Genomic DNA, 16,888 nt, shown 5'->3' with positions numbered 1-16,888 from the left:
AAATGTTTTTAAAAGTTATTTCATATTTTATATATACTCTGATAATTATACTTATGTATACCTGTACCTAAATAAACTTACATACTGTGCTGGCATGCAGGTACACATTAAAATTGGTAAGTGTCTTATGTCTCCAGACGTCATATTAGTAATGATAATAATAATATTAATATTAATATTACGTTAATAATATTACATTAATAATATTATTACGTTAATAATATTACGTTAATATACACATTTTCATTAATCCATCCATGATATTTTTTTCAAAATTATATAATAAACACGATGCATAACATAAATAAGATAAATACACCCCACAGTAGAATAAATAAACATAAATGTGAGATGTGGTAGCAGACGACTTGCACAAGTGACGCCATATTAGAAATAATAATAATAATAACAATACTTACCGAGTCTCATTAAATGTCGTATATTACGGTAATATACACATTTTCATTAATCCATCCATGATATTTTTTTCAAAATTATATAATAAACATGATGCATAACATATAAATAAGATAAATACACCCCACAGTAGAATAAATAAACATAAATGTGAGATGTGGTAGCAGACGACTTGCACAAGTGACGCCATATTAGAAATAATAATAATAATAACAATACTCACCGAGTCTCATTAAATGTCGTATATTACGTTAATATACACATTTTCATTAATCCATCCATGATATTTTTTTTTCAAAATTATATAATAAACACGATACATAACATAAAAAGATGATAAATACACCCCACAATAGAATAAATAAACAAATATAAGATGTGGGAGCCACATAACTTGTACAAGTGACGTCAAGAATAACATTTTCTCTAATCTAACATAAGAGAAAATGTGTTACTGGGGGTAACTGTAGAAAATTATTCCTTTCGTATGTATGTAAGTAAGTTTATTCAGGTATACACAAATGCAGTTACATAGATTATCGTACATAACAACATACGTGTAGAGAACCTAGGATAACCCAAAAAAGTCAGTGTGACTTACTTCCATTGCCTTCACTCAGAGCTTCATTTCTTCTCAAAATGATGTTACATGAGAATGGGAGTGTTCTTCTTTATTAATTCTACCGTATCAATGTAGAGACAACCTGTACACAATGTAACTTGTACACAAACCAGACGTGTACACTTCGTTTGTTTACAAAACTTACGTTCGCCTGGTTTGTTTACATAACTCTGCGCCTGTCCCCTCTCATGTACTCATTCTTTCTCTCTCTCATTTATTCGTTTTATCTCATTTACTTACTCCTGACCCTACATTAAGACTACAAATATTTTAAGGTAAGTAATGAGTGAACTGTATATACATTTTATCGCTCTGGGATGCTTAAACATCATAGAATAGTATGTGTGGGTGGGGTGGCCTGGTAAGGTAGCCTGGCTATTACCATACATACCACACTTTATTTCTTACAATAAATACTACTTGTCTCACCCTAGATTAAGACTATAAATATTTTAAGGTAAGTAATGAGTGCACTGTGTGTGTATTGTACTTTTTTATTGTTTTTTGATGCCTGGTTCTATTGCTAACTTAATATATGTTAGTGTAAACTTGTTATCTAGTGTTTGTATGCATTTATTAGTGGAAAAAAAGGGTGTTCCACTTTACGGCGGTTTCCGCTTTACGGCGGTAGCCTGGAACCTAACCTGCCGTATAAGTGGGGCCCTCCTGTATATAGATATTGGGGTGTCTGGTGTTGGTGACACTGCGGGTTGTTGAAATCGTAGCAGTTGCTGATGATGGGGATCGCAGGTGTTGGTTACAACCCACCGGTTCGTTCTTTTTTATTTATTTATTTATTTCCAATTTGTGCACACATACAGAGGTACAAAAAAAAATACAGATAAGAGCAGTATGCCAAAGCCACTTATACTATGCATAGCATTACGGGCTGGCTTAAAATTAACTTAAGACTAACTAAGCAATATTTATTTATTATTATCACACCGGCCGATTCCCACCAAGGCAGGGTGGCCCGAAAAAGAAAAACTTTCACCATCATTCACTCCATCACTGTCTTGCCAGAAGGGTGCTTTACACTACAGTTTTTAAACTGCAACATTAACACCCCTCCTTCAGAGTGCAGGCACTGTACTTCCCATCTCCAGGACTCAAGTCCGGCCTTCCGGTTTCCCTGAATCCCTTCATAAATGTTACTTTGCTCACACTCCAACAGCACGTCAAGTATTAAAAACCATTTGTCTCCATTCACTCCTATCAAACACGCTCAAGCATGCCTGCTGGAAGTCCAAGCCCCTCGCACACAAAACCTCCTTTACCCCCTCCCTCCAACCCTTCCTAGGCCGACCCCTACCCCGCCTTCCTTCCACTACAGACTGATACACTCTTGAAGTCATTCTGTTTCGCTCCATTCTCTCTACATGTCCGAACCACCTCAACAACCCTTCCTCAGCCCTCTGGACAACAGTTTTGGTAATCCCGCACCTCCTCCTAACTTCCAAACTACGAATTCTCTGCATTATATTCACACCACACATTGCCCTCAGACATGACATCTCCACTGCCTCCAGCCTTCTCCTCGCTGCAACATTCATCACCCACGCTTCACACCCATATAAGAGCGTTGGTAAAACTATACTCTCATACATTCCCCTCTTTGCCTCCAAGGACAAAGTTCTTTGTCTCCACAGACTCCTAAGTGCACCACTCACTCTTTTTCCCTCATCAATTCTATGATTCACCTCATCTTTCATAGACCCATCCGCTGACACGTCCACTCCCAAATATCTGAATACGTTCACCTCCTCCATACTCTCTCCCTCCAATCTGATATTCAATCTTTCATCACCTAAGCAATGATTATTATTATTATTATAATCAAGAAGAAGCGCTAAGCCACAAGGACTATACAGCGCTGCTACTAAGCAATGATGAAATCAGTGATAAAACATTAATGTAAACAGATAACTATAAAGCACAAGTGAGTATTACAAAGACAGGTCATATGGTTGCATTCAGTTAGGTAGTGATTCTGTTAGGTAGTGTATTTAAAAAATAATAAAGTTAGATTGGGTTTTAGGTTTAACATTTATGTGATATAATTGTGAGAAACATTTAAGATATAAAATTTATAATGTTCAGTTATTCAGTATTTATTTGGTTTTGGGTGAGTAAGTAATCTTTGAGAAGAGACTTGAATTTATAAACAGGTTGTGTTTCTTTTATATTTACAGGTAATGAATTCCAGATTTTAGGGCCTTTTATGTGCATTGAGTTTTTGCATAGTGTGAGATGGACACGAGGAACATCAAAGAGTGATCTGTGCCTTGTGTTATGGTCATGTGTTCTGTTGAGGTTGGCAAGGAGATGTTTGAGGGGAGGGTTAATATCAGAGTTAAGTGTTCTATGTATGTAATAGGTGCAGTAATAAGTATGGATGTTTTGTATGGTGAGTAGGTTTAGTGTATTGAATATTGGTGGAGTGTGCTGCCTGTAGTGAGAATTTGTTATCATTCTAACTGCAGCCTTTTGTTGGGTAATTAGTGGTCTGAGATGGTTAATTGTTGTTGAGCCCCATGCACAAATTCCATAGGTGAGATAGGGGTAAATAAGAGAGTGATATAGGGCCAGGAGGGCTGACTGTGGAACATAGTACCGTATCTTCGATAGTATGCCTACAGTCTTGGAAATTTTCTTAGAAATTTGATGTATATGTGTATGAAATTTGAGTCTATTATCAAGGTGGATTCCTAAGAATTTTCCCTCTGTTAGTTTTGTGATAGGTGATCCATTTATCATTATGTTAAGAGGGACATCTGTAGCTCTGTTACCAAACTGAATGAAGTAGGTTTTGTCAATGTTTAGTGTAAGTTTGTTAGTCCTCATCCAGGTAGATATTTTCTGTAATTCGGTATTTACAGTATTGGCTAGCGTGACTGGGCTCGGGTGAGAGAAGACGTATGTAGTGTCATCTGCAAATAGTGTGGGTTTGAGTAATTGCGAAGCATTTGGAAGGTCATTTATGTATAGGAGAAAGAGAAGAGGGCCAAGGACACTTCCCTGTGGGACACCAACTGTAATTGGTTGTGCAGAAGAGTTTGCCCCATTTGCGTACACATATTGGCTTCTGTTGCTGAGGTAAGACTTGAGGTAGTTGAGGGAGTGCCCTCTTATACCATAGTGTGACAATTTTACGTGGAGCAAGTCATGGTCAACTGTATCAAAAGCTTTACGTAAGTCAATGAAGATCCCCAGTGGGACTTCTTTTTTCTCTATTGCAGTGTATATATGTTCTAGCATGTGTATAATAGCATCATTAGTATTTTTATTAGGCCTGAATCCAAATTGGCAGGGGTTGAGTATGTTTTGGGAGATAAGGTAGGAGTAGATTCGTTTATGAATTAATTTTTCAAAGATTTTTGAGAGAGGGTGTAAGTTGGATATTGGCCTATAGTTATTCAACTCTGTTTGGTCTCCTCCTTTGTGGATCGGGGTGACCCTTGCTATTTTGAGTACTGTAGGGAAGGTGGAGGATTCAATGGATTTGTTAAAGAGTGTTGCAATGATTGGTGATAGCACTTGTGACACTTTTTTGTATATAAGGGGTGGTAAGGTATTTAAATCTCCTGCCTTGTTTTTTAGTGCGTTGATAATAAGGGAGACTTCGTATGGGTTAGTCGGAGCTAGGAACAGTGTGTTCGGGTAGTTGCCGGTGAGGTAGTCATTTGGTGGGGTATCTGAGCTTGGGATTTTATTGGCAAGGTTTTGTCCTATAGTGGAGAAGAAATCATTGAGTCTGTTTGCTGTTTCTGTTGGTGGGAGTTGGGGTTCATCTGTTTTTGCTAATTTTATTTCGCTATTTCGTGATATCTTTTTTGTTCCCAGAATTTCTGATAGGGTTTTCCAGGTCTTTTTTATATCACCTCGTAAGTTGGATAATCTGTTCTCATAATACAATTTTTTTGCCCTTCTTATCAGGCTGGTTAGGATTGACGAGTAACGTTTTGTTTGGTCTCTGGTTATGTGACCCATTCTGTACTGTTTTTCATATTGGTGTTTTGTATTTATGGATTTGAGGATGCTGGGTGTTAGCCAGGGACTGTTCAGTCTCTTTGCTGTCATCTGTTTAGTTTTTTTAGGGCAGTGCTTGTTATAGAGGTATTGGGTTTTTTTTAGAAAATTATTAATACATTCGTCAATATCTGTATAGGTTTCTAGCTCAGTGTGCCAATCAATGTTTGCTATTGCTGTTGTGAAGTTATTAATGGCTGCCTCATTGTGAAGTCTGAAGGTGACTTTAGTAGTGTCTTGGGGTAGTTTACCAAGAGTTGTTATGAGGAAAGTAGGGTAGTGGTCTGTGGTATTATCTGTAATTATGCCTGATTTTAAAGGGGATATGGTGTTGGTCCAGATGTGGTCAAGTAGGGAAACACTAGTCTCTGTAACTCTTGTAGGTTTTGTTACTGTTGGTAGTAACATACAGTTACTCATTGTGTTTGTGAATTCAGTAACGTGTGGGTCCTGGTCTTGCAGGAGATTTATATTGAAGTCACCTGAGAGTAGTAAGTGATCTTTGTTCATGCGTGCATCAGTTATCATACTTCCTAGATTTTGACTAAATTGGCTAATGTTTGACTGTGGAACTCTGTAGATGTTTATCAATGTGAGAGGTTTTTGTAGGTACTTTGATTTGAATTTAGCTATTATATATTCCCCATGTTCATCCCTTGTGCAAGTATTAGTGATACATTCTAGTTGGTCTGAGTAGTATATGGCTGTGCCACCCCCTTGTTGATCTGGCCTGCAGTTGTGTATGGCTGTGTAACCAGGAATGGCATAGACATCTGTACTATCAGGCTTTAGCCAGGTTTCAGTTAGTGTAATGATGGACATATTGGCATGTAAGGAATTTAGTAATGCTATGAGGTCATCGTAATGCTTGCTTAAAGATCTGATATTGTAGTTAAATATAGTTATGTTGTTGTTGGCACTGAGAAGTGCCTTTGATTGTTCTGCAGTGTAGTAATTACAGTTACTGTTTGATTCATTTAAGTCATTAAATAAGAGGTTGGTATCAGGATCAATGCTTGTAATCATAAGATTTGTAGTGAATCTATAGTTTGAATTAAGTATAAAACAAAGTAAATAGTCTTAAGCTAAAAAATAGCACCTGGATTATTTAACAAATGTAAAATAATGAGCTAAGGGACTAATACAAATAAAGTGATGATCAAATAGTGGAGCTTGGGAATATGATAGTAGATAGTACTATAAAGGTAATTTTTTAAAGTTAGAATTATAGTATAAAATTATAATATAAAAGGGACTAATATAGGTTGTGGTGACGATAAAGTGGTAATCAAAAAAATGAGCTTTGGAATATAATGGCAAAATTGTGAACTTATTCTACTTTAGCACCTAAGAATAGCACCTTGATTATTTTAACAATTGTGAATATATAAACTAGGATAGTTATATAAAGCTAAAATAAAGGAGAAAACATATAAGGGACTAAAATTAAGTAATGGTAAGCAAAGTTAAATGGGCAGATGGTAGGAATTATAATATAAACTTATAATATAAAAATACAATTTGAAATGGTACTTGCAATTGCACTAGAGTCTGGTATAGGTTGTTGACAAGATCAAGATTATACCTAGATTTAAATTGACAAAATAAAATTCACAATTAAAGTACCAAAAGAATAATAGTAAAAAAATAACAATGGTAATGTCTTGATTATAATATGATAGTAAGAGGGTAGACAGGTACACAGGTACAAGGGATAATATAAAGGTTGGGGTTGAAAATAAAAACTTGAAAATTTGGCTACAAAATGTTATGAGAAGTATAAAATAATGTTTAATGTAAAAAATTAAAATTGACTGGTAGTAAATATGGTGTTTAATAAAATTTTAGTAAGTAATAATGATTACAAAAAAGTGAAAAAGTAATGTTTATTTCATTCAATATTGCACTGGTAGTTATACTTGAGGTTATATGGCAGTACAAGGTAATTAAGAGTAATCTAGGATAGTAAATGTGGTATTAAAACAGGTAAAGGTAATTAGACAAGTAATGGTTATTAAATGTCAAAATTGTTAAGAGTAAATTGAAATTTTAGTAAAAATGATATTTATTAATTTTAGTAAGTAATATCAATTGATAGTATTTAAAAAAAAAAAAAAAAAAAAAATATGAGGTAGTAATATGAACAGAGAAAGTATCAATTCAGCTAATGTTTAAGCGAACAATAGTAAATAACAAAATCACATAAGGTGACCTATGCTTACTAGTAAAATCACAAAATGAGGTAGTTGATTATTTAATTACTAAGAGATTGTACAATGAAATTTGAACAATAATGGAGCAAAACGTACACTACACTACGTAGGCTTTTTAGTTGGACATTGTTTAGTTATTCTCTGTAAGATTGGTATCCCTGAGAAATCGTGATAGATCATTCTCATTCGTGATTGTGTACAGTTGACCTACATTTGTTTTCCTAACTAGAATTTTCCCATCCCGTGTGAAGCATTGGTGTATTGTGTCATTATTCTCTCGCTTAAGTTTTCTGACTCTATACAGGAGGTTTTGACGTTTTTTGGTAAGACACTCGTTTATATATACCTCTTTCTTTACTTTAATAGATGCAATAATCAAGTCTTTTTTCCTGTCATGTGAGTGGAATCTAAGCATAACACTTTTTCTACCATGGGATCCTAGTAACCTGGCTTCTTTTATTTCTGACTCGGGTACAATAACACTTGTTTGGTCCTTTATGATCTGCAGAGTAATTTCTTTACTGTTTGTTTGGTTCATATCACTGGGAAAAAGTGGACTGTTAACTATTACTGCGTCCGATAGTTTATCTTGTTCAGTTTTATCTTCTTGGAGAGCAAAGTAGTCACTGAACTGGTTATCTAAGTTGCTCTTCCATTCTTTTACTGCTTCTTCAACCTTTGTATTAAGAGATATTATTTGTTGGGTATGGCTATCTATGACTGTCTGGATGGTCTTGTCACAGTTAGTCGTTCCTGGTGTTGAAAACTTTTGTTCACAGTATAGCCATGAGTATTCTAACCCGATGACAGGAAAGCAGGTTCTTTACCGCTGCAATGATGAGGGGTTACGTCCTGCAATTTCATACAGGTGCACAGGTAATTAAATCCAAGAAGGGGAAGTCTCAGGACGTTAGTCCATCTCCATCAATTCTACTCGTTGATTGGCAGGTGACCCTCTCTGTCATCCAAGCTGGAAAGATAGACAGGTTACCCAAGTAGTGCTGGGAGCTGTGAGTCTAGTGATTACTGTTTGGACCGGAGCCCAACACGTCACCTTTCGGAGGGGGGGGGGAAAAAAGGAGGGGAAGGGATAGCGGGAGCTAGACTGACCCTACCTTAACAAACGGCCGGCAATCAAACTGTTGTTATTATATACTCCATCGCTACTCCTATCTATTGAACTTTTCCCTCACACACATCAAGAAATTAGAGAAAGTGCAAAGGTTTGCAACAAGGCTAGTTCCATAGCTCAGGGGTATGTCCTACAAAGAAAGGTAAAGGGAAATCGGACTGACAACATTGGAGGACAGGCGGGGCAGGGGAGACATGATAACGACATACAAAATACTGAATGGAATAGATAAGGTAGACAGAGACAGGTTGTTCCAGAGAGGGGACACAGAAACAAGGTGTCACAATTGGAAGCTGAAGACTCAGTCAAGTCATAGGGATGTTAGGAAGTATTTCTTCAGAGTCATTAGGAAGTGGAATAGCCTAACAAGTGATGTAGTGGAGGCAGGAACCATACATAGCTTTAAGACGAGGTACCTATTAGCGATCAGTGAAGAGGCAGGGCCAGGAGCTGTGTCTCGACCCCTTCAACCACAATTAGGTGAGTACACTCTCTCTCTCTCTCTCTCTCTCTCTCTCTCTCTCTCTCTCTCTCTCTCTCTCTCTCATCTTCATCCTCACCTTCCATCCATCTTCTTTCTTCCCCCTCTCTCTCCCCATTTCTCCTCCCTCCCTATACCCTCTTGCAACCCCTGAAACTCTCCTTGATGCTGCCTCCCCCTCCCACCCCATATCCTTCTCCCCACTGCCCTACTTCCCTCCCCCTTCCCCTCCCTACAACACCCACCCTCACACAAACACTAACCTCTCCCGTGCTCCCTTTCTCCTCCCTCCCTATACCCTCTTGTAACCCCTAAAACTCTCCTTGATGCTGCCCCTCTTCCCACCCCATATCCTTCACCCCCTTGCTCTACCTCCCTCCCTCTTCCCCTCCCTACAACACCCGTCCTCACACAAATACCCACTCTGAAAATTAATAAGCTTCCTTCTGTGGTACAGTGGGACAATCAAGAACAAGGCCAAGAGCCAAGGGTCTGGTGGACGAAGCTGGGAAGGGCGATTGGGAGACAGAGCTTAAAAAAAGGGAGGAAGACTGGGGTAGGAAGCTAGAAGAGCTGGGAAGGAGGATGGAGGAGAGGATAGCTGCAGAGAGCAGAAGTGGGAGCAACATGCCATAGTAGCAGAAGCCAAGATACAGTGCTTAGAATAGGAACTGAGAAATCTGAAACAGCCTAAAGAAAAAAATAACAGTCCAGACATAACATCAGGAACTCCTACATCAGACACAGACAAGGGGACTGGAGGGAGCAAGGAAGCTATACTGTATGCAAAGGTCCTGTCAGACCCACATGGGGTCAAGGCAAAGACAAGGAGCACACTAGGAACAAATGAGAAGGTCTGAAGACCCCTGGTGATGGACCAGGTTCTTCAGCTCCTTCAGTACCCTAGTGATGGACCATGTGCTTCAGCTTCTTCAGTACCCTGGTGATAGGCCAGGTTTTTGAGCTCCTTCAGTATCCTGATGATGGACCAGGTGCTTCATCTCCTTCAGTACCCTGGTGATGGACCAGGTTCTTCAGTACCCTGGTGATGGACCAGGTTCTTGAGCTCCTTCAGTACCCTGGTGATGGACCAGGTTCTTCAGCTTCTTCAGTGCCCTGGTGATGTACCAGGTTCTTGAGCTTCAGTACCCTGGTGATGGAGCAGGTGCTTCAGTACCCTGGTGATGGACCAGATTCTTGAGCTCCTTCAGTACCCTGGTGATGGATCAGGTCCTTCAGTACCCTGGTGATGGACCAGGTTCTTCAGCTTCTTCAGTACCCTGGTGATGGACCAGGTTCTTCAGCTCCTTCAGTACCCTGGTGATGGATCAGGTCCTTCAATACCCTGGTGATGGACCAGGTTCTTGAGCTCCTTCAGTACCCTGGTGATAGACCAGGTTCTTGAGCTCCTTCAGTATCCTGGTGATGGACCAGGTTCTTCATCATCTTCAGTACCCTGGTGATAGACCAGGTTCTTGAGCTCCTTCAGTACCCTGGTGATGGACCAGGTTCTTCATCTCCTTCAGTACCCTGGTGATAGACCAGGTTCTTGAGCTCCTTCAGTACCCTGGTGATGGATGAGTTGCTTCAGCTGCTTCAGTACCCTGGTGATGGAGCAGGTGCATCAGCTGCTTCGGTACCCTTGTGATGGACCAGGTGCTTCAGCCCCTTCGGTACTCTCTTTAATAGTGTCCTGGTTATTAAAGCTTATTCCATGGGTGGAGTTAAGGTGGGTTTTGCGGGTGTTTTTGTTTGTGGGTTTGGATTTTGGTTTGAGTGGGATCTCCCTAGTGTGGGGCAGTGGACCACCTGCAGTGTTCCTCCTTTTTTGTGTTCTTTTGAGTGAGAGAGGTTCTGTTTAAGCGAGACTTACATATTAGTTAAAGGGTTGTCAAGGCTTTTTGCTTGGGTGGCACTAAGAATGGACGGACAAATGTTTTTATTGGTGGATTTAGATTTGATAAGAATCTGCCCAGTATGGGCCATTATGCCTGCTCTAGTGTCCTGCCTTTCTTACGTTTTTAACCATAATCTTAAGAAAATAATAAAGGACAAACACTGCAGCAGCCATACAGCCCATACTAGGCAAGTTCTCAAACCCAAACCCACTAAAAACTATTCTCCCAACCCATTATCAGCATTACCCAGTGAAGAAGCTTTGATAACCTTATTAACACATTTGCAAGTCCCACTCATATTCCAGCCCTCTCACTTATGTATTTATCTAACCTATATTTGAAACTAACTTAGGTTTTAGCTTTAACCCTTTCAGGATCAAGAGGCCCTCTCCTAAACTCGTTCTCAGGGTCGAAAATTTTTTGGGTAAAAAAAAAAATTTCATGTGAAATGATAGAGAATTTTTTCCCAATCATAATGACACCAAAAGTATGAAATTTGAATGAAAACTTACGGAATTATGCTATTGTGAAGTTAGCGGTCTCGACGATGTTGACTCATCGGCGATTTTGCCCATTTTGAGTCCTGTTTTCGGCCAATTTCAGTGTACTAGTCTACAAAAATCATATCTATTTCGCTAGAACTCCATTTTTTCTATCGAATGAGTACAAGAAACCACCCAGTTACCGATTTCAAGTATCCAATAAAGTGGTCAGAAATTGGCAAATTTTCCATTTTCACACAAATTTCAGAAGATGCCGATTTCCAAATAGGGTCCAGAATAAGCAAGACAGACGTACCTGGCACTAAAATAACATTTTCTCTGTTCATTAGTCACGTCCCCAGGCCCATCTTGCATCTCTTTTGCTTTCCACTTTCTCACAAAAAATAGAAGATTTACTGTTATGCAGACTACTGCATTAGTGTAGAAATGGTATAAATAATATCAGTGCACTTGTGAAAGAATGTTAGACTCATCAGTTGATGTGTATTGGACACTTGGTATGATTTGTTTACTTTTGAAATTTGGTAAAAATCGAACATTTCTGCTACTTTGAGCTCAATTTCAAGGTACTTTTCATTATGAAACCAATCAAAATCATCTCAGTTTCTGTAATATTACTTCCATTCTAAAAAATGAGACCAAGAAAACTAGAATACAACTATAAATACCATACGAAAATATACTGCAAAGTCGCTGTTTTAAACCAAAAACATGGTCGGAGTTTTTTTTTTCTCATTATGCACTGTGCGCTGCAGGATTTTTTTTTATACTGTGCACACTGATCACATAGACCCATTCTTTCATATGTGGGCCTACCAGCTTTCTCTCACTAGATTTGAAGCCGCCAGACTTTAGGCATTCTAGTACGTCAACCCAGGTGCGTAAGCCGTACTAGTACGTCGGAAACCCTGAAAGGGTTAATGACCTGATTACCTGGAGTTTACCAGGAGAGGGTTTTGGGGTCAACGTCCCTGCGGCCTGATCTGAGGCCAGGCCTCATGGTGGATCAGGGTCTAATCAACCAGTCTGTTACTGCTGGCTGCACCTAAACTGACATATGAACCACAGCCTGGCTGATCAGGTACTGACTTTAGGTGTCTGTCCAGCACCTTCTTGAAGACAGCCAGGGGTCTATTGGTAATCCCCCTTATGTATGCTGAGAGCCAGTTGAACAATCTTGGGCCCCTGACACTAATTGGTATGTCTCTTAGTGTACTTGTGGCACCTCTGCTTTTCATTGGGGGAATGTTGCTTCTCATGCATCAAATCTTTTGCTTTTGTAGAGAGTGATTTTCGTGTGTAGGTTTGGTACTAATCCCTCTAGGATTTTCCAAGTGTATATTATCATGTATCTTTCTCACTTGCATTCCAGAGAATACAGTTCAAGGGACTTCAAATATTCCCAGTAGTTTTTGTGCTTTATTGTACTTATGTGTGCCATGAAAGTTCTCTGTACGTCCTCCAGGCCAGCAATTTTGCCTGGATTGAAGGGGGCAGTTAGTGTACAGCAGTATTCCAGCCTAGAGAGAACAAGCAATTTGAAGAGAATAATTATGGGGCTCTGCATCCCTTGTTTTGTAGGTTCTCATTATCCAACCTATCATTTTTTTAGCAGATGGGGTAGATACATTGTTGTGGTCTTTGTAGATAAGATCATCTGACATTATCACTCCCAGTTGCTTTACATTACTTTTTCACTCTGTTGTGTTGTTAGAATTTGTTATATTCCCTGATAAAATTTTAATTTTCTCAAGTTTTCCATATCTGAGGAGTTGAAATTTCTCTTCATCGAACTTCATATTGTTTTCTGCAACCCATTTCAAGATTTAATTGATGTCCACTTGGAGTCTTGTAGTGTCTTCGATTGAGGACACTCTTATGGCAATTCGGGTGCCATCCGTGAAGGAAGACACGGAGCTATGGCTTACATCTCTGTCTTTATCAGATATGAGGATGAGGAATATGACAGGAGCGAGTACTGTGCCTTGTGGAGCAGAGCTTTTCACTGTAGCTGCCTCAGACTTTACTCTGTTTATTAGTACTTTTTATGTTCTATTTGTGAGGAAGTTATAGATCCATCTACCAACTTTTCCTGTTATTCCTTTATCACGAATTACACCATGGTCGCACTTACTAGAGGCTTTCACAAAGTCAGCGTATACTACATCTGCATTTTGTTTTTCCTTTATAGCATCCAGGACCTTGTCATAATGGTCCAGTAGCTGGGACAGGCAGGAACGACCTGCTCTAAACCCTTGTTTCCATAGGTCGTGTAACTGATGGATATCTAGGTGTTTGGTGATCTTATTTCAAAAGGTGGACCTGCCATGCCTTCACCTATACTGTCATTCCAAGGAACCCTGGAGTCACCTCACATTAGTGATTAAAAAAAAAAACAGGTGGGTCCTGGAGAAGCAACCCCCAAAACACACAGAGTGACTCAAAAATGGTGAGACATCACTGTCAACACTTTTTCACAACCTCTGGTCCAACAGTTCATACATCAACACAACAGATGAGGCATGCCAGCCAGCACTAAGAAAAACAAAAATGATATGTGATGTTAGTCTGTAGTTCTTTGCAATTACTTTACTGCCACCTTTTGGAGTGGGGCTGTGACTGTTTCTTTTAGTGACTTTGGGTAGACTGTTCAGCTCATCAACTAATATATTTCAGTATTTATTTTTTTTTTTTTGCTGTTGATAAACAGTACATAAAAATCTTAGTCTTTTGGGGATCATTTTCTTTTTATGTGTATTTCAGGCACTTCTCTGTACCAAAAATTCCACATATAAAAGACATTGAAAAATTCCAAGGCCGCCAGAGTCACAGCCATGATTACCGAGAACCATCTTCCTACGAAGGATGTACAGTAGTGGTGTTAGGGGCGGGATCATCTGGCTTGGATATTGCTCTGGAGTTATCTTCAACAGCAAAAGAGGTAAGCAAATGAAAAGCAGAATAGCAATTTGACAATTATTTGTGTGCATCTTTGTCCGCTAATGAGAGTAATCACAGCTTGTGTGTTTATTTATCACATGTCATTCATCTGCGATATTTTAGTGAATTCACAGTCTTGAAGTGGCCCTGTAACGTATTTATTACATTAAGTAACCATGACCTGGCACCTGGGTGTAAAAGCCTTGTCTAGGGGCATTTAAAATATTAAACAAATACACCAACCTAGGGCCAAGCTTCTTCCTTCATGAAAACTAGGTGGTCATTACTTACATTAAGTATCAGGAAGGGCACAAAAACTAACATATGTAAAAATATAATAATAGTAAGTAGCCTTAATTATACAACACAACCTGCCCTCTACATATTAACAGTGGGCCTCTATGACACACCCCCCTTCTCCCGGCCGCTGAGCAAAAGCATTTCACGGGTACTCTCCCAAACCTTAAACAGGCCTCTCCACATACTAGGGCCTTACAGGTAATATCAGGAAAGTAAATACAAAATTATTAAAACAACCCATGGCATAAACTTACCCAAAATACCGACCCCTCACTCAAACAAACATCAAGTACCATCCTTCTCCAACCACAGCTATCCTGGTACTGATCACGTACCTCTCCTCTCCTCTCCTGTCCTGTTCTGTCAGTGTTCAGGACTAATACGAGTCTATTTTCAGAATATATCTTGGTTACTGACATTATTAATGGAGCATTTTTATACACATATTTTCTACAATACCCAGCATAATACCCTCTCCCCTTGACCACCGGTTTCACTCAGCTAGCTGCAACCAGCGTAATACCCTCTCCCCTGGACCACTGGTCTCACTCAGCTAGCTGCAACCCATGTAATACCCCTCTCCCCTGGACCACCGGTCTCATTCAGCTAGCTGCAGCCAGCATAATACCCTCTCCCCTGGACTGCTGGTCTCGCCAAACCATACCCCCGGCCGGGATTGAACCCGCGGTCATAGAGTCTCAAAACTCCAGCCCGTCGCGTTAGCCACTAGACCAGCTAGCCACAATAAGATTCATCCAACTAGGTATATTTCTACACCATAGGAAGGTTAGCACAGGTACCTCTGTGACCACAAATGCAAGTTTTTACAGACGAATCTCCAGCTAGCGTGGCCGTGACGAACTCTAGCTCAAGTCGAGTCGAGTCCTGCTGGTCTCACTCAGCTAGCTGCTACCAGCATAATACCCTCTCCCCTGGACCCCTGGACCGCTGGTCTCACTCAGCTAGCTGCTACCAGCATAATACCCTCTCCCCTGGACCGCTGGTCTCACTCAGCTAGCTGCTACCAGCATAATACCCTCTTCCCTGCACCACAGGTCTCACTCAGCTAGCTGCAACCACTCGGCTGCAGATAGTCAAGGAAATAAAAAGGGAAATTAACATAAGGGCTGGGGAAACACAAAATTCACCAAAAATAAAAAAAACCTGCATCAAGCACTCCCTTAGTGCATTTTTTTTTTTTTACATAGAAAAGCAAAATTAACATTTATCAACTTAAATCTCTATCCCTCCACTGACTACTGCTAATCCACAGACTTGTGAAACTCATTTAATATAAAAGTGATCAAGTTTTATGCCAAATTAACCCACAGTCATGTTTTATAGCTGTAGTTTTAAAATTAAACTATGAAAATGCACCATCACAACATTGATACATTTTACCATACTTCTTTCTTCTTTCAACAAACCGGCCATATCCCACCAAGGCGGGGTGGCCCAAAAAGGAAAACGAAAGTTTCTCTTCTTAAATTTAGTAATTTGTACAGGAGAAGGGGTTACTATCTGTTATGGGGCTATAGGACCCAACATGTATTTATAAGTAACAGTTACTCTGGAATACCTAATTATATTGAATTGATGGGGACTCAGTTCTAAATGTCATAAGGGCTGATCACCCTTAGGACTGAGAGGCAGCTGGGTCAAGCCTATCTTTCTCAATATAATAGGTTATACTATAGACACACACACAAAATTTAAACAAGTAGTTTATAAAGTTGTATTTCTTTTGTAACAGTAAAATAAGGAATAGTAGAATTGTGGTAACAAGAGAATTGTGCTTGGCAAGTCTTTTGTTTTGGTGGGAGGAGTTTAGCTAGGCTCCTCCCTTTCCCTCTCTCTCTCTCTCTCTCTCTCTCTCTTCTTTTGTTGACATGGAGGTGGCAGGACCTCTGGGTCCTTTTTTCTATCTTTTTGGGGCATTATGTGTGCTCCAGAGGTGAGTTTTTATAACTTATGTTGTGGCCACCATACCCAGGGTGACTAAAGTGTGTCAAAACACTGGTTAGCCCAGAGTTAGTCAAGAAAAGAGAAGGACAAAAGTTGCTGAGATGCACCATGTGGGAGATGTCATGTCTGAGGGCAATGTGTGGTGTGAATATAATGCAGAGAATTCGTAGTTTGGAAGTTAGGAGGAGGTGCGGGATTACCAAAACTGTTGTCCAGAGGGCTGAGGAAGGGTTGTTCAGGTGGTTCGGACATGTAGAGAGAATGGAGCGAAACAGAATGACTTCAAGAGTGTATCAGTCTGTAGTGGAAGGAAGGCGGGATAGGGGTCGGCCTAGGAAAGGTTGCAGGGAGGGGGTAAAGGAGGTTTTGTGTGCGAGGGGCTTGGACT

General features: G+C 39.7%; 1 protein-coding gene across 2 annotated transcripts in view; it reads left to right on the top strand.

Annotated features, from left to right (window-relative positions):
* The window catches only part of LOC138855166 (senecionine N-oxygenase-like), a 229,085-nt gene extending 214,420 nt beyond the window's left edge, over window positions 1-14,665 (top strand). Inside the window, exon 5 of one of the 2 annotated variants that reach the window (XM_070102898.1) lies at window positions 14,059-14,665. In XM_070102898.1, the coding sequence (XP_069958999.1) occupies window positions 14,059-14,248 (190 nt within the window). In that variant the 3' untranslated portion in view covers window positions 14,249-14,665. The remainder of the gene's footprint in view (window positions 1-14,058) is intronic. The other variant, XM_070102899.1, reaches the window with a different exon arrangement.
* The last annotated feature ends 2,223 nt before the right edge of the window (window positions 14,666-16,888 follow it).

This window comes from Cherax quadricarinatus, chromosome 83, assembly GCF_038502225.1.
Source record: "Cherax quadricarinatus isolate ZL_2023a chromosome 83, ASM3850222v1, whole genome shotgun sequence".
NCBI classification, from domain to species: Eukaryota; Metazoa; Arthropoda; class Malacostraca; order Decapoda; family Parastacidae; genus Cherax; species Cherax quadricarinatus.
The sequence above is the reverse complement of the archived record's forward strand: the minus strand, read 5'-3'. Positions and strand labels throughout refer to the sequence as shown.